This window comes from Equus caballus, chromosome 16 (assembly GCF_041296265.1).
Source record: "Equus caballus isolate H_3958 breed thoroughbred chromosome 16, TB-T2T, whole genome shotgun sequence".
Taxonomy (NCBI): Eukaryota; Metazoa; Chordata; class Mammalia; order Perissodactyla; family Equidae; genus Equus; species Equus caballus.
The window spans coordinates 59,445,217-59,468,044 of NC_091699.1; the positions used below are offsets into that span (position 1 = coordinate 59,445,217).

The 22,828-nt window shown below is 40.7% G+C and overlaps 2 protein-coding genes across 57 annotated transcripts in view; one reads left to right on the forward strand and one right to left on the reverse strand.

Moving 5' to 3' along the window:
• Positions 1-17,125, forward strand: part of LRRFIP2 (LRR binding FLII interacting protein 2) — a 109,154-nt gene extending 92,029 nt beyond the window's left edge. For 38 of the 51 annotated variants that reach the window (XM_001489140.7, XM_005600827.4, XM_005600826.4 and 35 more), the window contains 7 exons: positions 4,148-4,249; positions 4,529-4,661; positions 6,326-6,375; positions 11,882-12,002; positions 14,570-14,649; positions 15,257-15,361; positions 15,783-17,125. In XM_001489140.7, the coding sequence (XP_001489190.5) occupies positions 4,148-4,249; positions 4,529-4,661; positions 6,326-6,375; positions 11,882-12,002; positions 14,570-14,649; positions 15,257-15,361; positions 15,783-15,893 (702 nt within the window). In that variant the 3' untranslated portion in view covers positions 15,894-17,125. 51 annotated transcript variants of the gene reach the window in all.
• An 826-nt stretch (positions 17,126-17,951) lies between these two features.
• The window catches only part of MLH1 (mutL homolog 1), a 41,329-nt gene continuing 36,452 nt past the window's right edge, over positions 17,952-22,828 (reverse strand). For all 6 annotated transcript variants that reach the window (XM_070237996.1, XM_070237994.1, XM_005600830.4 and 3 more), the window contains exons 16-19: positions 20,673-20,837; positions 19,999-20,091; positions 19,597-19,710; positions 17,952-18,275 (exon numbers count right to left, since the gene is read on the reverse strand). In XM_070237996.1, the coding sequence (XP_070094097.1) occupies positions 18,108-18,275; positions 19,597-19,710; positions 19,999-20,091; positions 20,673-20,837 (540 nt within the window). In that variant the 3' untranslated portion in view covers positions 17,952-18,107. The remainder of the gene's footprint in view (positions 18,276-19,596; positions 19,711-19,998; positions 20,092-20,672; positions 20,838-22,828) is intronic.

Here is a 22,828-nt window from a genome sequence, read left to right on the forward strand (position 1 = left end):
ATAAAATAGCTATTCAAAACAAAACAAAACTTTTTTTCTACCAAAAAGAAGTACTGATAGTTAAGATATAAATTATTTGAATTTTTAACTTTCTTGGCATTATTGAATGAATAAGAGGGTATCTTCTTTCTATGTGATATATAATAATGTGTTCCTTTGGCTTTTTAAACAGTTAAACATGAAAAAATTTTTTTGAGGTAATTGTAGATCCACATGCAAATGTAAGAAATAATACAGAGATTCTGTATGCCCTTTATCCAGTTTTCCCCAAATGTAACATCTTGCAAAACTGTAGTGCAGTATCAGGATATTGACCTTGATATAGTCAAGATATAGACCATTTTCACCACCATGAGGGATCTTTCCTGTGGCCCTTTTATAGCCATGTCTGCTACCTCCCTTAGCCCGTCCCAAGCCCTGGTAACCAGTAATCTGTTGTCCGTTTCTATAGTTTTGCCATTATAAGAATGTTATATAAACAGAATCATACAATATATAACCTTTTGGAATTATGTTTTTTTCACTCAGCATTGTTCTCTTGAGATTCACCCAAGTTGTTGCATGTGTCAGTAGTTCATCCCTCCTCTGACTTTCAAAAATGTTTTTTAAATTGTGGTAAAATACAGAAACATAAAATTTACCATTTTAAGCATTTTTAAGTGTAGAGTTTAGTGGTACTAAGTACATTCGCATTATCGTGCTACCGTCACCACCATCTATCCACAGAACTCTTCCATCTTGCAGAACTGACTGAAACTCTGTACCCGTCAAACAACTACCCAGTTCCTCCTCCCCCCAGCCCTTGGCAACCACCATTCTACTTTCGGTCTCTATGAATTTGGCTATTCTAGGGACCTCATATAAGTGGAAGCGTGTAGTATTTGTCCTTTTGTGACTGGCTTATTTCACTTAACATATATCCTCAAGGTTCATCCATGTTGTAGCGTGTGTCAGAATGTCCTTCCTTTTTTAGAGTGAATAATATTCATCATATGTATGTACCACATTTTATTTATCCATTCATCTGTTGATGGACACTTAGTTTGCTTCCACCTTTTGGCTCTTGTGAATAATGATGCTGTGAACATGAGTTTGCAAATATCTCTGTGACTCTGCTTTCATTTCCTTTGGGTATATACCCAGGAGTGGAATTGCTGCGTAATACGGCAATTCTATTTTTAATTTTTTGAGGAACAGCCATACTGTGTTCCATAGCAGCTGTACCATTTTACATTCCCACCACTACTGCATAAGGGTTCCAACTTCTCCACCAGAGGTTTCTCTACCAGGGTTTCCAGTCCTTACCAGAATTTGTTTTCTGGTGTTTTGATAGTAGCCATCCAGATGCATGTGAGCTAGTCTTCCCATAACATTTAAAAGACACGTTTTCAGTATGGTCACTGACTACCTATGCGTCACTTGTCTCTAGCTTCATTTTCAAGATTTAACTTTAGTACCTTGATAAAGGAACACGAACATTATTCTCATGTTAAAGTTGTTTTCTTTAGTTCTTTCTTCATCGATCCTAGTGGTTGTGCCCCTAGCTCCAAGACATTTCCAAGTGCCAGGTGCCATGTGTGGAATCAGTGTAAACAGAAGACTTGTATATTTCTCTGTGGCCCAGCATAAGACTCACTCCCATTCTGACTAAAGATATTTGTACTCCTGTGCAATTATACAGAGAATTAACCTGTTGCCCAAAAGTTCAGCCTGTTATACATCATCTTTCAGGCTTCTTAACACTAGAATTTGAGGTTAGGTCAGGGGTAAAGAATGATTTAGATCTCCACAAGCATGTATTTTTTACCCTAAAGAAAAATCTGCTCGAGCTATTATTGAATGTAAACACAAGGGTAGTGGTTATATGGTTAGGTAATACAAAGGATTTCAGATCCAGCGTGAATGCATTTGGTCCAATTATAAGGTATTTCAGTAGTCTGCAAATTTTGTGGTGAAATGGAAGAACTTACAGGATGTATTTTATTTTCCCACCCATAATTATGGGAAGATGAAGTTAAAAAGTCCAAAAGTAAAGATAAAATCCACACTATAAAATGTGGAAGAGAAGCAGATGGCACGTGCTAGCATTTGCTAGGTTCCTAGTTTCAAGTTGGTCTGTTCCTAAGAGATCTTTTATATTCAGTGGTGGTGTTTATCTAGAGCATGTTGTGACAGTGATCACTAACCCAGTTATATGTGGTGATGCATGGCATAACTATGCACGCAGATACCAATAACCAAAAATATCTAACCCAACAGAGATTAAAGTGACTGTCAACAGATGGGAAAGTAATGCTTGTGCTTTGTTGTCCTAATGTTACATTTTTTATTAATGTAAGGGAGTGTTAATATTAGCTTGAAGTGTTAGAGTAGATGCCTTATGATGCTAGAAACTCAAATTATTAATTTACAGGCAGACTCAAGACACATCACATAGTGTGAATGTAAATTGTTGAAAGGAAGTTAGATATTGATGTTGCAGTTTAAGTAAGTAAGGAGTAGAACTTGCCTAATGGACTACTTTTCTAGCAGCATTTGAGATGACAATCAGGGAACGTAGCTGTGCCCTTCATGGGACTGTGATAGAGAAGTATGCAAGGGCTTTGGAACCAAAAGTTGCTGAATTCATTTTCTGGCTTTGCCACTTACTGTGACTTTGGGGAAAACAATATAACCTCTCTGAGCCTCAATTTTCTCATCTGTGAAATGGGGATAAGACAAATACAGGGTAGATGAGGGAGAAATTATATATATAAATATAATATATAAGAGTGAAATTATATACGTACAACAGTGCCTGCCACATAGTTGGAGCTACACAATGGTAGTTGCTGTCTTCCCTTATTTACTTATTTCCCAGTTTGGTTGCAGAATGGGATTATAATGATAGAAAAAATTGTCCAACTATTCAGCCATCAGTTAGTCCACTTGTAAACCCAATAAACCAAGAGGAAAGTTACCTGATGTAGTTTAACTTTTTGGATTAATGGGAATGCTGGCAGGAAACATTAAATATATGAACAAATGTGTAGAGAAAGGCTATTTCAAATAGCCCAGCTGTCAGGTCCCTGCATAGACTGTTAAACCTGGGTGTGTTTTGAAGTCTGGGTTACTTTATTACGTAGAGTAGATTTGATTTGTCACTGATGACCAAAATGTGTTCCTGCTTCCGCACTGCCCTCCTCAGCTCTGACAGTTTTGAGATTCAGGCAACGGAGAGAAAATACACAAGGAGACACCAGCTGCTTTTCCTGAGCCTTCCCTGGTGACTTAGGCACTGCAGGCAGTGCTTTACGCTGAGTACTCCTTTACACCTATGCCATGGATGGGTGGGTGCTGCTGTTATCCTTTCTGTTTTTTGGATGAGGAAACTGAGGCATAGATAAGTTAATAAGTGCCAGGACTGAAAACTCTGATTCCTAAGTGCATGTTCTGTTATCCTACATAGGTGGGCTGTATTTATTTTGTCAGTGTTTTCTTTTTATGTTTCACATTTTGAAGGAATACCGGAAAACCAAATAACTCAATTGTATTTAATTAAATTAACAAAATAGGTCCTTGAGAATCACTTTGGAGATTAAGAACTTTGGAGTTTTTAATTAAGTGGTATTTGAGGAATATTTGCTACACTGCTTGGAGAATAAGCATTGTACCTAATATTTAATTAAAATACCGTATGTATACTGGTTATTTTTCTTCCAGAACCATTTTGTTTTATTTTTTAAAAAGTCAAGGATATTCTTGAATATTTTAGTTAAACGTGAAATGTTTTTTTTGATTCACCAAATGAAAATGTACTAAGAAGGTCAGTAAGAAAAACTATTTTAATGTTATAGCTGTCTTCATCTTCCTTTTCCTGTTTGTTTTCATTGACTGGAAAATAAAGATTTGTTTTCCTGCCTGATTTGATAAGCCTGTTTTGCTGAATTTATGCACCATTAACCAGTTTCTATTAAAACTCTCTTCTGATGTCTGTCCATATAACTTTGTATTTCTCCCATACCTAACTGCTTGTTTCCAAGCTGTTAACTGCTTCTTTGCCTTTTATGCCTTTATCTTTGTTTATTTGAATTAGGTACTTCTCTGCTACCTTTCACTTGCTCTTTTTCTTTGCTATTCTTTCCCTTGCTACCTTGTCTAAAACCAGGCCCTAGAGAAACAGAAAGAATACATTGCCTGCCTTAGGAGTGAGCGAGATGCTCTCAGAGAGGAGCTGGCTGACCTGAAGGAGACAGAGAAGACAGGAGAGGTATGTTAGCATTAGCCTGGAGCTCAAGTCCCTCACTGCTGTGTTCTTCCTTCCTTTTTGTCGTGTCATCTTTTCTAGCCTGAATAAAACCACAGTGTTTATTCTTCAATCCAGATTTGGTAGGTTTAAGTCATTTCTTCTACAGAACTAAATTCCATGTAACTAGTTTCACCAGGTTTTACCTGTGGCAAACATATATTGTCACAGAGTCACCTCACAGAGCATATTGCTTCCATGTGGGCCATCTTTTGTGATGGTGGGTTTTTCTCTTTCCCACAGAAACATGGCTTAGTTATAATCCCTGATGGCACTCCCAATGGTGATGTCAATCATGAACCAGTGGTTGGAGCCATCACTGTTGTGTCTCAGGAAGCTGCTCAGGTCTTGGAGTCAGCAGGAGAAGGGCCACTAGGTAAGATACTGGTTGCTGTGTTGACTTGCATTAATGTCCTGTTGGACTCCCAGCTTGTTTATATCACATCTTGGAAAACAAAAACAACACAAGGGCTGTCTGAATCCTGTCTAGATCTTTAACAGGAAGAAATCTGGGCACATTGTCTTCAGACATCCTTGACCTTGGAAAACAAGCATCTGGGTCATTGTAAGGCAGTAAGTGTAGCTATCAGCCCCCTGGATGGAAGCACTGTGGGTGTGTATGTCTTGCTTTTTCACTTAAATATAGCACATTGCTTTTTCACTTAAATATAAACCTTCTTCAAAGAGATAATCCAGCACACCTGTCCCAAGGAACCAGTGGGCTGGTAGAGAACTTCCCAAGTATGTTTTAAGTTTCTTCTTCCTGGAGCATCTGGTTTTATGTTCTGCTACTTATCCCAGGGTTCTGTAGCTCTTTGCTACTGCATTTCTTAAGGCAAGAAACAGACGGCCAAGAAGATATCAGAGGAATGTTATTTCCAGAACAGGGCTTCTGAACCTCTTAAAGTCTAAGCCTCTTAAATTTAACCCTTTGAGAATCTAATGACACCTCTCTCAGGAAACCACACAGATGCCCATCCATTACTTCCACTAAGAGTCCTATTCTAGAGAAGAAGAATAGCACAGATAGGTATGGTATCATCAACTCACTTTTACTTATTAAAAAAGGATCCTTTTTCTTTTTTATCTTGTTTTCATATATGTAGGTTTCCTAGAGGAGTGGGATATACTCTAAGGGGGAGGAAGCCGAAAAACTTTAAAAGTTAGTAAGCACATTCTCTAATGTACAGAATTCCAGAAATCTAATTGTAGAGCACTTTGATAAAGCAGAAGATGCCCGCTAGGCGAGTGAGAGAGCTGCTCTGCAGAACGGAATGAGTGTAGGGCTGTGGGCAGCTCAGTGTTTCCTCAGCCTGTTTGGAAGGTGCTGAAGAAACCAGAACTTAGATTTGGCTGTTACCCTGGTTGGTTGTGGGGAGCGCTGGCTTGGCGTCAGCTGCTTTGTTTACTTGTGTATGGGTACCCCCTCAGTCCAGGGGGCCTATTTTAAGGCATGCTTGGGAAGGAGCAGCCCTCGTCATGGGCCAGGAGTGAGCCTTAGTGATCCTGCTACCAAGCCTCAGATGAGCTCTTGACAGCCCACGTCTTAGAGTTGGTCCCCTTCCCTCCCCACGCCAGCTCTTGTGGACCTTTGCCTCTTCCAGCATTGTGTTCCCCTTTTCTTTGCTCCAGCTTCCCCTCTCAGTCCCACTCTTACCCCTGTCTTCTCTCCCATATTTTGTTTTCTCCTGCTAAGGGCTTAAGCCTGGGGGAGCACCCTTGGCTTTTGAGTTGTCTGTCTACTGGTAAAAGCCTGCAAATTTTTGAGACAAGGAAATGATCTTTGTATTTCACTGTCTCTTTAAATGGAAAATCACTGCTCTTGGGAGCAAATGTTGTATTTAGTGTCCTGATAAATATGTGTTGAATGATTAAGTACTTTTCCTTAACACCATTAAAGCCTTCATGTCTTTTGATATTCAGAGCTGTAAGTTGTCTATTAGATAATGTTTACTGTGTATGAATTCAAAGAATTACTTTTAATTGTTTACATACTGCATCATTACACATTCAGTTTACAGCCTTTTTCATTTGTTTTAGATGTAAGGCTACGAAAACTTGCTGGAGAAAAGGAAGAGCTACTATCACAGGTAAAGGCATTCTTCTCGTTGGAAGGTAATGTTAACTGTAACTGATCAAATCACATGCTAAAATGTTAGCAAACTAAAACGTATACTAGACAGAAATGTGCCTATTTCAAACATCAATACTCAAGTAAGTTTTGAAGGATAAAAAGATATTTCATATTTTGCCTCTTTGTTGTTTCCTATTCTTTTAAAGAAATTTGTAGGACACATAGTTTAAGGAGTCAAACAGTTCTCCAAAGCTTGTTATGAAGACGGAAGTTCCCTGCCCTGTCCTGCCTCCTCCACCCTTACCCCTGGCCATTCCTATTTGGTTCTGTTAGCTGATTCTTTTGGTGTGTACTGTCCTTGTACATTTCTGTATAACATGCTTATGTTGCTTCTTGTTCTCTTTCACGCATTCTCTATTCACATCCTTTTATGGAAGATGGGGATTTAGCTTTCCTTCATCCCTTGTCCCTACCACACACACACGTGTACTTCCCATGCCCACATCCTCCTACTAAAGGAAGTATAATTGCAGTCTGTTTATGTTATTAGGACTCTGTAAAGACTACTCACAATGGAGCCATGTAGCATTCTAGGATTGCCTTTCATCTCCTTACAACTCCTTATTTTCCCTAAGGTTATATTATGGTTTTTCTTTTCATTTGCTTGATTTTCTATGTCATTGTCATTAATTTAGCTGCAGACTCTCCAGCAGTAGTTTAAATCCACTGTAAGTGTTTTCAAATGCATCAAGTATGCTCTCAGTTCCATTTTTTTGATTCTTGGAGCATCTCACTCATCCCATTCTGAGCTTAATGGCTTGCTGCCTCAGTACAGAGATGTGACCGCCCTTCATTATCATTCAGAGTTTTTTCTGCCCATGGTTCAGGTGGGATTCCCTTTTTGTAATGTCTTATGCCCTCCTCCTTCTTATCCATTCTCTTATTTTGGTACATCCCCCAGTAACTTCCTGAGAAAAAGGTATGTGGGCTGTAAATTTTTCTTAATTTTGCAGGCCTAAAAATATCTTCATTTTACCCTCTTGGTTAACAGTTTGACTGGGTATAGAATTCTGAGTTGCAGTCATTTTCCTTCTTTTTTTTAAATAAATTGCTTCATTGTCTTCTGGCTTCCAGTGTGGCTGTGGAGAATTTCAAGACCTTTTTGATTTCCGATCTTGTCCTCCCTCTCTGGAAGCTTGTATCATACTCTGTTTCTCCCTGGTGTTCTGAAATTTCAGAGTGATGTGGTTTGGAGTTTTCATGCATGGTATGGGCCCCTGTCAGTTCTCGGAATTCTTATCCTTCAGTTCTGGGAAAATTTCTTGAATGATTTTGTTGTTGATTTTCTCCTTTTTCATTTTCTGTGTTCTCTCTTTTTGGAACTCCTATTCATTCATTCAAATGTTGAATGAGATTCCACTGCTATTTAACAGGCACTATTCTAGGCACTTGGAATGTTTCAGTGAACAAATCAGTTAAAAAAAAATCCCTGCCCTAGTGGACCTTACATTCTAGTAAGGGGAGACCAGATAATAATAAGTGTAAGTAATAAGTAAATAACATGGTATGTTAGAGGTTTGTGTGAATGCATTTATTGTATGCATTTTTCTAGCCACATTTAGCTGCACAGGTGCAGGCGTGGAATGGGTAGAGAGCTAGATTTTTACCAGGCATGTATAACAGAGCTGAGGAGGTGAGGGTGTGTGCAAGGAAGTGATGATAATGATGGACCTGGAGATCAAACTACGTAAGGAGGTTTCAGAGGACATCCAGGAAAACATCAAGGCACACTGGAAAGAAGATGGAAACAGTGGATTAGAGGTGCCAAGTAGGGATGAAGGATTTTTGGAGTTGGGGTCCAGAGAGAATGAGCTGGAAAGATAAGGAATAGTGGAGAGAAGATACATGGAACTGAATTATGTAGGGATTGCAGCTATCTTATGATGAGATAAAGTGTATGACTATGGGACTGAATGCATGAGGGCAAGAAGGGATAGATGGCAAGATCCTTGGAGAGGAGGTGTTCCAGAAACTGGCATCAGTTGTAGGAGAAATCCTCTACCTAGATGTATTTTGAAATTGCCAAGAATTAAGACAGGAATAGTCTTGAGGGAGTACGAAGTTAGGAGCTAAAATGCTGAAGAAAACATGGAATAACGGCAATGGAGAGGGGTAGTTAGTATATGTAATTTGAAGAGATGAGATTAGGAACTGGGAATTTTAGGGAAGATAGAAGGAGAGTAGCTGGGCAACAGTGAGGAAAGCAAGAGGACACCGATTTCATTTTCAGGCTCAGTGGTAGGAGGGCTGTGGGAGAAAAACAGCCAGTACTCTAGAGAGCTGCAGCGGAAGCTGGCTTGTCAGGGGAGAGCAGGTTTCTGTTAGAGCAGCGAGGTAAAGGGAATGCTCAGAGAAGAGACTGAGGATGGAGGGGGTTCTGCTGATGCCGGAATGGTAGTCTACAGGGGATAGTGGAAGAGTTTCAGGCTTTGGGAAAGTTTCGGAGATGAAGACAGTAGGGGCTGTACAGAGCCTTTTGGAGAAGAATGCAGGAGAGGAGAGATGACCCTTTCCGAGATGGACACAAACAGGAAATGACGGGGATAGTGAGATTAATCCTGGTTCACCCCAGGCAGATAGTAATGGCGACTCTGTGTGTTGAAAGAGCAGAGTTGTCTGAGAAGCATGGCTTTAGTCCTAGTGCAGACCTTGCCCTTTCCCCCTTGGGGGAGTGGCACACTTGGTCCTAGTGCCAAGTCTTCCCTTTGACCCCTGTTGATGGAGTTGAGGACAGTTGGGGAAGGTGCCTGGGGCTCTGAGCATGCAGACTCTCCCTTGATCCTTGATGCTGGAGGACAAAGGAGGCATGGGGAGGCTTGGTCTCAGTCCCAGAGGTGGGCCCTGTGTAGGGGAGGAGTAGACTTGCTCTGAGTTGTGGTGCTTCCTGGATCTCTGGTGATGAGATTACGTAGGCATTTGAGGAAACGTGACTGATTTCTGATGGAGGAGGACATTAGACCTCAGGACTGATGCTCAGCTTTCTTATTGTTTCTCTCCTATTGTTCTCTCTTTTCATCTCTTGCTCTGCTTGCTTGCTTGCTTTTTTGTTTTTTAAAAGATTGGCCCTGAGTTAACATCTGTTGCCAATCTTTTTTCTTCTTCTTCTTCTTCTCCCCAAAGCCCCCCAGTACATAGTTGTATATTTTAGTTGTAGGTCCTTCTAATTCTGCTGTGTGGGATGCTGCCTCAGCATGGCCTGATGAGCAGTGCTAGGTATGCACCCAGGATCCGAACCGGCGTAACCCTGGGCTGCCAAAGTGGAATGTGTGAACTTCACCACTCAGCCACGGGCTCTGCTTTCTAAAAGATTTTCTCAACTTTATCTTCTCATTCTTTTATTGAGTTTCTATTTCTGCAGTCATTTCAAGGATGGAGATAATTTCACTTATCTCAGAGGATATTGATAGGCTGGTTGGTTTGTTTTCTGATGTTTTTATCTGTCTGCATGGTTTATTTCCTTCGAGATGCTCTTTTATGTATATTTATTCCATCTTCAGTTTAAAAGTAGGGTACTAAAACACTGATGGGCAGCTCTGAGCATATGGGTGAGGCTTGTCCAAGTTTTTGTGACGACTGATGTGGCCAAGTGTTTTGTTGGGAACTTCAGTGTGGGAATGTTGGTCTTCTATTTTAGGCTAGTCAGAGAGTTCTAAAGAGAGATATCCTCCAGCCTTCTGACAGAGGGAACAGGCCTGGCTGTCTGCATTCTTGGAACTGAGGGTGGACCAGATGCCTCCGCATTCAGTACACATCTGTTCACCTAATATCCTTGTTTTCCATATATGGAGACTCCTGTCTCCAGCTGGGCCTTGTTTTTCCCTAGCCCTTTTACTTTTCAGTTTCTTCATTTTGTAAACTAAAAAACCCCAGCTTTATTAGGGTACAATTGGTGTAGAGTAAGCTGCACATACTTAAAATGCACCAATGTGCCTACCTCTGTTAGTTTCCCAGGGCTGCCGAGACAAAGTACCGTAACTGGGTGGCTTAGAACAGAAATCTGTTGTCTCACAGTTCTGGAGGTGAGAAGTCCAAGATGAAGTGTCAGCACTGTTGGTTCCTTCTGAGGGCTGTGAAGAGAAAGCTGTTCCATGCTGCTTTTCTAGCTTCTGGTGGTTTGCTGGCAGTCTTTGGTGTTTCTTAGCCTGTAAATAGCATTCTCTGTCTTCACGTCATTTTCCCTCTGTATGTGTCTGTCTCTTTGTATGGCATTCTTTGTATAAGGACACCAGTCATATCTGATTAGGGGCCCACCCTATTCCAGTATGACCTCAGCTCAACTAATTGCATCTGCAATGACTTAATTTCCAAATAAGGTCACATTCTGACATCCCGGGGGTTAGGACTTCAACATACAAATTTTGGGGAAAGACAGTTCAACTCATCAACACCTATGAAACCATCACCACAGTCAAGATGGTGAAAATAGTCATAACTCCCCGAAGTTTCTATGTCCCTTTGCAAACTTTCCTTCTTGTGCCTTCCCCATCTCCCTCTCCAGGCAACCACTGATCTGCTTTTTGTCACTATAGTCTATAGTTTATAGTTGTAGTGCATTTTCTGGAGTTTTATATAATTGGGATTATACAGTATGTACTCTTCTTTTGTCTAGCATATTTCATGCAGCATATTTATTTTGAGATTCAACCATGCTGTTGCATATATCAGTAGTACTTTCCCCTTTTTTGCTGAGTAGTAATTTCATTGTATAGATGTACCATAATTGTTTATCCTCCTGTTGATGGAGATTTGGATTGTTTCCAGTTTTGGACTATTATGAATAAGCTGCTTTGAATGTCCTTTATTTTGGGTAAAATAAACTATTTGGCCAACCTGAAAAATATATGTCCAATTATTTCTGTATACAGAAACTTTTCTTTTCTTTTCTTTTTTGAGGAAGGTTAGCCCTGAGCTAACATCTGCCGCCAATCCTCCTCTTTTTTGCTGAGGAAGATTGGCCGTGACCTAACATTCGTACCCATCTTCCTCTATTTTATATGTGGGATGCGTGCCACAGCATGGCTTGATAAGTGGGGCAGAGGTCCGCATCCAGGATCCAAACTGGCAAACCCCAAGCCACCGAAGTGGAGTGTGTGAACTTAACTGCTACACCACCAGACCGGCCCCTGGAAACTTTTTAAAATAAGAATATTTAACCTAACTCTAAAACTAAACAAAAAACATCTAATTGCCCATGCAATTTTGTTTTTAATAAAAGTAACAAAAAAATACCCAAAAGATGTGCTTTTCCACAAAGCTACACAAATAAACACCTATGGCTATTTTTACTGGGACACCTGGTTCTGGAGCTTGCTCCTTTTGATATTTGTTCATAGCTTATCTCTAGCACCTTGAACAGTGTGTCTCGGATAGTAGGCACTCAGGAAAATAGTTTTTGAGTCAATGATTTGTGGCTGATGAGGATCTGCCTTGTTCTGTGATGCGGAACCTTAATTTCCCTTCAGATTAGAAAACTGAAGCTGCAGTTAGAGGAAGAGCGGCAGAAGTGCTCCAGGAGTGACAGCACTGTGGGTGGCGTGGCAGGGCTGCAGAACGGCTCGGACTTGCAGTTCATCGAAATGCAGAGTAAGTGCTGGGAGACAGGCCAGTCCCGGTCTGTGTGTAGGCTGTCCCAGGAGTGCGACTGCAGGCAGGCCGCTGGTTTTGTAATTCACATTTCCCAGGAGAAGCTATGTTACCAAGAGTGGTTAGTCCTCAACCAGTCCAGAAAAGCAGTCCTGGTCAGTAATGGAGCAGACAGAGGCTTCTGACTAGCCTGCATGCTTCAGGGGGTGATGAGCGGATTAAGAGGTAGTGGTCTTCACCCTTGTGGGCAAAGTGATTTCTAGGAACATTTTGCAAATAATGACATCCTGACATTGTCTTTTTCTAAATCCTTGCGTCATCTTTAAGCTCCCATACAGCACCTTGCTAATTATGGTTTTTTTCTGTGGAATTTATCTTGGATAATTGGAGGGATATTTGGCACTAACTCACACTAATGTTGAGCAGTTTCAGAATTTTCCCAGAAATATTCTTAACTCAAATTAATCTTTATTAGATGGCATTTAAAACAAGGCCACAAAGTAAGCCTATTTGGTTTACCTAAATTATTCTACTTTTTCTTTCTGCTTTTGACCCCTCTTATTTTAAAATGTCTACTGTATTCACAGTGATTCCCATGGTAGGGAGGTTTCAGCAGGCATTCATATATTGTCAATGTATAATTCACGGATGGGGAGACTTTTACTTTTCTAATGTGGAATAATGGCTTTTCTGATAACTTATTTTAAATATTGGTTATTCCATGACCTTTTCATCTAAATATTCTGAGTTAGGCTAAACAGAAAAGACTTCTCGGATTAAGGCTTATTAAGACTTACTTATTAATATTATCTTTTGAGGTTAGTATCATTTTCTCTATTGGGTATCGGAACCCTTGTGACACTTCCTGGTACATATTTTCTTCTAGAAATACCATTTTGGTGTGGAGGGTAAATGAAGACAGATGCATGACAAGAAGCAGGCTGACCAGTTAGGAGGCTGTGATGAGCTGAACCAGGACAATGGCCGTCAACAGTCAGAGAGGGGTCAGGGGATTGATTTGAAAGAGATTGGCCTAAAGCAGCAAATTCAAATGGAATCCTATTGAGAGGGAATGGGCATGCATTCATGGGTGAATGCTTCCTGCAGCAGATAGGTGTTACAGAGCTGGCATTTGTGGAGGGAGGAAAAGTACCCAAGGTGGGGCTGGAGATTGAGGTGAGCTGAACAGGACTGGGGGAAGGCTGGGCCTGACTAGTAAAGACAAGAGCAGGCAGCTCCGCTGCCCCAGAGGCCAGGCAAGGAACCCCGGTGACTCTCGGGTCTGGCCAGCACCTTGGCTGTTAAGCATGGTGTTTTGGAATGCAGTTTCAAAACATGCAGGAAATGGCTGAGACCACGGACTTACACTTTTGAAAACAAGAAGCAATGGGTGGTTTGGAGAGAGAGAAGGAAGCAGCACATTCTGATAATAAGTTGCTGGAGTTAAGAATTAAAAAACAAGATCCTGAAGCTTCATTTTAGAGCCGAGGAATAGGAATTGTTCTTTCACTCCCAGAGGTGGCTTTTGGGGAGAGGGTTATACAACCTCATTACTTTTAGGGTGAGAGTAACTATCAGTTATCTCTTGCATTGAAAAACCTCTTGCATTGAAGATTATGTAGGTAGTTGTAACCTTAGTTATATGGAAAAGCAGCAAAGTTCTTAGGTAGGTTAATTTGGTTTTTTTCCTGCATGCATTATGATTCCTATCCTAAAAGCATTTCAGGTTTTTGTTAAATTTGGATTGCTGGAGGGAATTTTTCTCCCCCGTCATTTCTAAACTTCTCATTTTATATGATTTGCTTCTTAGGTCAGATGTATGGCTAATGATTTATAGCTCTACCCATAACATATTATCACATCTTATTGAAAAGCATTTATTTCAGCAAATATTTATTAAGCATACACTATGTGAAAAGCACTTAGCTAGATACAAAGGTATATTCAAGAAGGCTAAGGCTGGGCCCCCCTCCTTACATACGTAATGTAATATTAAGAAAGTACGATAAATGTCATAAAAGAGAATGCAAATAAAATGCAACAAGGGAAGAAGTTAGTTAACTAAGGAGAGTCATGAAGGAGGTGGAAATTGAGCACGACCTTGAAGGTTGGTTAAGACTTAAATCAGAGGTGGGGAGAAAAGGGTGCTTGAGGTGTGGGAGATTAGCAGGAAAGCTGGGAGGTGGGAACGTTCAAGGCTGAGTTCAGGGAAACTGGAGGGCTCAGTCCCATGGGCATGGAGGCTGCCTGGGACATAGCGTTGCAGATGAGGTTGGCAGGGGCCACTGCTGCACTGACGGGGCTCCTTACTCAGAGCTCACCTACACACATCATGGGGTGAAGAGTGAATTTTCTCTGACTCAGGATCTAAGGGATGCTGTTGCAACACAAGTGCTACTTTCATGTTGCAGTGCCTGGGCTGCCAGAGATGCTGTGGTTGGCCTGTGTGCACTTATGTCCTGTCCTTTTAGACTACACAGTCCTCTCCTGGGCTGCAGAGGGTGTCACTGCCTGAGGGGTCACACCTTTACCTCTGAGAGGTGATTCATCATTCTCTTCTGTTCTAGGAGATGCCAATAGACAAATTAGTGAATACAAATTTAAGCTTTCAAAAGCAGAACAGGATATAACCACCTTGGAGCAAAGTGTAAGTACTTCTTCTATATGTTACCAAGAGATTTAAATTCCCTTAAAATACATTCGTTTCCTGCATCTAAGTGGCCCACTCTGAGTGCCTGGGTTTCTTTGGGCTGCCCTTGCAGTTGGATCTCTGGAAGGTCTATAAGGAAAAAGTGGAAAAGCCAGCAGAGAACTCCTGGCAGGGCACCTTAGCCTTCTGTTTTCTGTAAAAATGTAGAAAAGTGTAGCTATAATCCTATTTCTGTAGATATTTCAAAAGAATTCAAGATCATACTTTATAACCAAATCCCTTATTGTACATTTCAAAAAGTCTAAAAAGTTTTCTATTCAGTGAGTCTCCTCCTGCAATGTGACTTTGGCAATTAAACAGTATGTTCATCATAAAACCTGCGGGAAATTGGCCCCGTAATGACTGTGCAGCTGTAATCCTCTGTGGGACAGTTCTTGATTTATCCATAGCCGTTGAGTTCTGAGAGGACCTATGGCTCACCCTGAGGGGACTTGTTAGTGTTAGATTACTTAGAATTTGTAATGACACTGTATCTCCTTCTTGACTGCAAAGCAGTGGTGGCTCCCAGCGCCCAGTAGCAGAGGCCTCTGTTTCATATTTACAGATTAGCCGGCTGGAGGGACAGGTACTGAGATACAAAACTGCCGCGGAGAACGCTGAGAAGGTCGAAGATGAGCTGAAAGCAGAAAAGAGGAAACTGCAACGAGAGGTACTCGCTTTAACATGCTTGGAATACATTCCTAGAAAGAGAAAACCCTTTGGAAATAACTGTTTTGCTGTATAAGGAATGTAATCCTGGGTCCAATCTAGGAAACAGCAGTGAGTCCCTTACTCTTCTCTGTTGGTTTTTGACCTGCAGAGTGACTGCCATTTACTTTTTTTGGCCAGTTAGATAATAAGAAAAAAGGATAGTTTTTATTTTTGTTTTTCTCCAGCTTTTGTATGTCCTTTCTGTGATTAATGCTCAGCATCACTGTTTAACACCTCTAGCTGACTGAAAAAAATTTAGGCTGTGGGAGCCTATGCAAGGCCATCATAATTAGCAGTGCTTCCATCTCCCAGAAAGCTGAAATGTAGTACTGGGTTTTACTTCTGACCACGTGAAGTGACTGAGTTCTTCCTGTCTGCAGTTACGAACAGCACTGGACAAGATTGAGGAGATGGAGATGACCAACAGCCACCTGGCCAAGCGGCTGGAGAAGATGAAGGCCAACAGGACAGCGCTTCTGGCTCAGCAGTAGGGAGGCCACCCTTCTATCTGGGGGTTGCTCCTTGGGGCCCCACCCAGTGGGACTGAGTTTTGTCCATCAACACAAACCCCTTTCAGTACTGTTGGAGCTATGTCATTAAAATAGCCACCTTTGTATTTTATAATTTATGAGAGAATGAAACAGGTTTGAATCTTCATGAATGAACACTTTGGATTTTGTTTGTAGTTTGATTCTAGACTGAGAACTGGTCCATGCTGTTTTTTTTATTTCCATAACTTTAGAATCAAGTTTACTCACCACTTTTCCCCAGCTGCCTCAGTGACTGGGTGCTTGCAGGCCTTGGCACAGGTTCTGGAGGACAGCGATTCTCTGAGTGCTCACTGAGATACTTGCTGGAGACCTCAGAAAAACACAAGTGCCTTCTCCACGGTGCAATTCAGACTTCAGTGATCTCCAGTGGTCAAAAGACACTTATCCTTAATATCAGATGGCATTTATATTTTAGTGAAGAAACAAGTTCACAGGTGGGGAATACATGTGTCACTCAAATTTGTATGTTTGGAGGAAAAAGCCTTTTTTTGTAAAATATTTAAATTTATATAAGAAAATGTTAGAAAAAGCTATGAGGAGTGTATATAAAACTTGCTTTATTGCATGGGGCAGGGGAAGTCCAAGGCCTAATACTCTTAAAGGAAGAGTAGGGTCCTTAGTCTTCACATCAGCTGTGCTGTATCTTGTAAAGTATTTCATCTGCTGCTTATTTGTGGAATAAAACCTCAGACAAGCCCGAGAGGGGAGGGAGGGGCAGGGCAGGCAGATGGGCAGTCTGCCTGAAGAGTCTATTAAACACCCTGTTGCTGATCACGGTTGACTACTGACACATTCATTTTTGTTAGAGGACCATTTAAAACAGGTCATGGTACTCACTCCCCTCCTATCTTGCCCCTCCTCTTTTCTCTCTTTCTTAAGGAAAAATAATCTGGAATAGAGAACTTTTTCCTTTAAGAACTTGAGTTTCATCCTTAAAGCTACCCAGTCCAAGAGGTTTTTATCGTTGAGTGTAGCTCCTTTGCAGGATTTGTGATTTGCTTTTGCTCTGAGAATCACTGTGGTTTTATGGAAATAATTATTGTATCTTCAGTGTGTTTACACAGAACAAATATTAGGGAAAGTCTAATGAATCAAAGCCACATAAGATAAAATTAGACTTGAAACTAGATTAATAAAATTAACTCAAATGTGAATAAAATATCTAATAATTATTCCCTTCTTTAATTAGCCCTTTGTTTTTAAAATACGGGAACCAATCTCCTGAACTGAGATGATTTCCTATAAATTTTCTTTCTAGTAGTAGCAACAGCTGTGGGGGGTGGGGGAGGGCATGTTCTGAAATGCAGATTTATCCTAGAATCCCACAGCTGGAACCAACACACTGTGTGGTCCAGCTCTTGAGGTCTTCAAAACCCAGCTTCCTCTGTACCCATGGTCACTCAGCCTGTGCCCCTCCTGGGCTCATGGAATCTCACTTCTTCCTCCCTGTGCTGACTGCACATTTCTGTTAAAGCAGGCTAATATCAAGGTAGCTCATAGTTTAAGTTCTTATTTTTACATCATCCTTCAAACAAGAACACTTAGAACTTTTATCTTAAGCTGATAGTATTCATAGCCATTAACAAAGTGGGCTAACTTAAAAACGCATACCAGTTATAGACTGGATAAGGACTATTTTCTTCTCAAGTTATTTCATTAAGAATTAATTAATTTGCTTTGGTTATTGAAGGTACTAACAGATTATCAGTTCAGCTTTCTCCAGAGTCAGTGTCAGTCTCTCATATGTTTAGGATCTCTTTTAAAAGGCACCTGAACCAACATAATATATATCACCTGATATTAGAAATTTAGCAGAATACAGAAAGTGTCAAATCAGGGCATGATCTATGAAATCTTCAAGGCCTTTTTAGAATTCTTATCAGATGCCCAGAGAGCTTTCAAACTACTTTTGGGATTCTTCAATACAATCAGGTATACACTAGGTAAAAATTGATGTAGAAAAATTTCAAGTGTGATGAAATTAAATAAGAGATAAGGTTAGGACACATCCTGACAATTTATTTATAATCAACCCACCATGCATGAAAGAGTGCTACTAGTTAGCAGGCACACATGAGTCTTCAGCCTTCAGATCTACCCGCATGAGGATACAAAGGAAGAACAGCACACCCCAGAGTCCATAAACGGCCGTCTTTAACACCTCTCAAAGACTCTGTATAGATCGGGCAGGTTGGCAAGCTGCAGGATGTTTCCATCTTCTGTGAAATGTTTAGGAGGCAGAAGGTGTGAGCGGAAAGCTTTATAGACAATGTGTTCCACAGTCCACTTCCAGGGGTTTCGAGTGGCACCAGGCACTTCACTCTGGAAAAGATAAGTTAGGTGTCATCTCTCTCCCCGTTCACATCCCAGTGTACACTGGCTTCCTGGCTGATGTGCACTTGGCCTGGAAAGTCTTGATGGCTTGTAATGGGCTGTGTTATCAAATGCTTGTGAAGCATCCTCTCTAGGGCAGCCTCTGAGAGATCCTACAGGCCTGAACACAAGAGACGAGATGGGGGAAAAAAGAAGCTACTGCTCTCCGGAGACTTTCTCCCATGGAACCGTTGTTTGTATTCAGGGAGGACGTGTTTATTGCAGTAGGATCTAACACAATATCTGATCCTGACTACGATATTTAGATGGCAACAGTAGGAAGTACCTTCCCAACTCACCACTAAGTTGGGGGTCTGAACAGTAGCCCTGTTTTCCAGAGAGCTCCACAGGTAAGAAATGAAAATAAAAACAATGAGGATTATTTTGCTTCACTGCTCCTCCCTACATCTAAGCCTTAGTTGTTTCACGTACAAGAAAACGTTCCTTCTCATTCATGCTTTCCTTGAAGTAAATTTTTTCAATCAAATGATTCTCTCAGCACAGTTTGCTACCCTGCCCCCTCCACGGGAATGAGATATTCCCTAGGGGCTTTGGCCAACAGGACCTAGGACTGAATTTCTGCTCCACCACTACAGGCTCTGGGAACCCCTGAGCATGCCAACTGTCCCTTAGTTTCCTCACCTGTGAAACGAGCATATCACTTCACCTCAGAGGACAACTGTAAGCATTCACTGAGATGGTTATGTATGTAAAGTGGCTACCCTTTGTTTCTTACACTATTTCAATGCCCTCTCCACCCCCAACCAAACCTCGAAATAGCTGAGTGAAAAGCAGTGTCATCTGATTGGAAAAAGTGACACAGAAACACGAGGAACCCCGGCCCTTTTTGTGTCAAGCTGATCTTCTGTAAGAAGAGCTGGAGATCTGACCTCAGTACAGCCCTGTTTTCCTGGCAAAGCAGTGATCAGACGTAGAGTAAGGCAAAAGCTAAAAGACACTGTGGGGACTGACCCAGAATCTGAAGACTGTGGCTACACATTTAAGGGCTAACAGCGGCAGACACGGGCTCGCTAGCCCTGCACAGTCTAATTCAGCCTCCCATTTCTCACTGCGATGGCTTATGTTTTTACATTTGACAGTGAGATCACTCTGGAGGTACTTTCTAAACCAGCAGAAGGAAATAAAAACTCATGAATAAACACCGATTACTATGTTTAAACTTTATGTGCAGTGAAATCCAAGAAATTTAGAGATGAGCTGTGTGAGGGCTCATCCCAGTACTGGTGTGCCAACGTGACCCCCACAGTACCTGCTGGCCTGAGAGGGTTGACTCCTCAGATATATACTGCTTCCGGATGGAGTAGAACATAGCACATTCTTTACTAAGGCTTTCAAAACATTCCTTTTCTTCATCCCAGTTCACCTGGTCCAAAGAGAGAATTGAATACCTCAATACAGGTACATGCATTAAACACACTTCGTTTCTAAGTGGAGATCACAGACTACTTAAAAACTAAACGTGACTTTCTGGGTATTAAAGCTGAAAATTGGAACTGCTAAATATTGCTGGGGGTAGGTGAGGATATGAGGAGTACTTCAGCTGTTTTACCCTTTCCTTCTTTATCATTCCAAATGAAGTCATGGCCATGTGCCTTCTCTCTCTACCACGCACTCACATACCCACATACTTAGTATTGGCTTGATTACTTGCCTCAGTGGCTAGTCGAAGAATGAAGATAGGCAGACCCTCCAAAGGGGGCACATAGTTGTCGATCAGAAGGGGTAATCCAATCAGGTTCCCTTCCTGCTTGTGGAAAAAGGCCAGGACAAGGAGACAAGAAATAATGCCATTACAGTTTAACTTAAATAAATTCCACTTCCCCGGTGTCTCCTCTAGGTCTTGTCCTCCTACCTGCCATTCTGGGTGACCAGGGGCTTGACTGGGCTGGGCATTGGGGGCAAGAAAGCTAAGCACTTAAAAGAGAGCTTTTTGTCCTGACATGCAGCAGATCAACTTTTTTCTTGGATCTGTTCACCAACCAAAGACTATATCAAGAAGCAAAGCTCCAAAGATCAAGGGGTAAGACAAAGACACAGGGAGAGCAAGTGGCTCAGCATAATCTCATTCACTGTGGCCTGCAGGGACCGGAGGATTTAGTTCTCCCTTGTGTCTGGGTCCTTCACCCTGGGAACAGGAATGGACACGAATGGATGATAAAACAGTTGTGTAACCTAGAGATGCAAATAGGGAGCGAAGATGTCAATATGTCATATGCTGTTTCTGGGGGAGTGGGGCAGCCATTTCCTCCTGATCTTGGCCCAACTACAAGAACTTGACTCTTACCTGATGAATACAACAGGGGCATAAAAATGGCTGTCACACACCTCATCAATTTCCAAAGAGAAATAGTCTGCAAGCATCTCAGCCTTCTTTTTCAGAAATTCAACAATGTACTCGGCAAGTCCTTCTTTGGGGCCATCTTCCTCTGTCCAGCCACTTTCGGGACTATCTAAGGCGAGCATGGCGAGGTCAAAGAGTGGTGCTGGCTCCTACGAGGAAGCAAGAACATTAAGGAGCAAGCATTAACAGGGCATCCAAATGAAGCCAGAATTCCCATAAAACTACTATTAACCACAAAACCATGATCACAGCAGCAGGAGAGAAAACCACAAATCTAACACACATTCTCCATCTCCCCCAAAGAAAACACCTGAAAATCAACATCAAAACCTCTTCCTCCTCCTCATCAATGGCCATTTCAACAGAGAAGATGTGACAGACAAAAAGCCTGCTGAACGCGTGGCAAGAGTAAGGCTGTGAGGAGGCACTTTCCCTTTGTGTAGCTTTAAAGACTCCACTTACTTTCATGTTTCTAGAAAATCATTAGGCAGATCATTCATTTCTTCCTATTGCCTTACCCATAACTAAAGGGGGAGGGAAAATAAGTAGCATTTCAGTAAATCATCTGATGAGGAAGAAGATTGAAATCTATTGTTAAAAATAACATGCCTAAATCTTCTTTCATCTCTCCTCTTGTGACATTGTTACTGTTATATATTTTACTTTTACATGTTATAAACCCACAGTACACTAATAGAGGAGTCAATTAATCAAAAGGACCTGACAATCCTAAACAAATGTTTAGGATACACTCAAATGTTGATATACTCAACAACAGAGCTTTACAATATATAAAGGATAAAACCAACAGAACTTCAGAGAGAAAAAGACAAATTCACAATTATAGTTGCAGGTTTCAATACCTTTCTCAGTATTTGATAGAATAAGTAGACAGAATCAGGATATAGAAGATTTGAGCATCGCTCTCAACATGATACACTTGCTCTTTATAGAACATTCTACTCACTAAGACCAAAATACAAATTCTTTTTAAGTGCTCATGGAACATTTACCAACACGGACCATATTCTGGGCCATAAAACAAGTCTAAATAAGTGTAAAAGGATTCAAGTATGTTCTCTGACCAAAATAGAATTAAATTAAAAATCTAACAGATCTCTGGAAAATCCCCAAATAAGGGGAAGCTCAATAACATTTCTAAATAACCTGAGGGTCAAAGAAGAAATCAAAAGGGAAATCAGGAAGTATTCTAAACTGAAAGAAAATGGAAACTATCAAAATCTGGGAAGGTGCTAAAGCAGCACAGAGGGGAAATTCATAGCATTTAACACCTGTATTAGAAAAGAAAAACTCTCTCAAATCAGTGACCTCAGCTTCCACCCTAAGAAACGTGAAACAGAAGAGCAAATTAAACCTAAAATAAGCAGAAGAAAGGAAATAATAAAGATAAGAGCAGATATGAGTGAAATAGAAATCAGAAAAATAGAGAAAAATCATTGAAACCAAAAGTCACTTCTTTCAGATCAACAAAACTGACAAACCTCTAGTCAGAGTGATCAAATTAAAAAGACATAAATTACCAATATAAGGAATGAGAGAGGTTCATCACTCCAGACCTACAGACATTAAAAGAATAATAAAAAATATTATGAACCTCATGCCAATAAATCTGGAAATTTAAATGGACAAATTCCTTGGAAGAAACAAAATACCAAGGCTCATTCAAGAGTTAAAAGTTAACTTGAATAGCACTGTATCTACAAAAGAAATAGAAGTTTTGTTAAAAACCTTCCTATGAGGACATCTCCAGGCCCAGAAGGCTTCACTGGTGAATTCTACCAAACATTTAAGGAATAAACACCAATTCTACACAAACTCTTTCAGAAGATGGAAAAGACAGCTACTTCTCAACTCACTATAAGACCAGTATAAACCAGACAAAGAAACTAAAAGAAAACGACAAACCAGTATCATTCGTGAACATAAATGTAAAAATTGTAAATAAAATTGTAGCAAATCAATTCCAAAAATATATAAAAACGATAATATACCATATACAAGCCGGGTTCATCCTGGGACTGCATGACTGGTTTAATTTATGAAAATCAATCAATGTAACTCACTACATTAACAAACTAAAAAAGAAAAACCATCTAATTATCTTAACAGATGAAGAAAA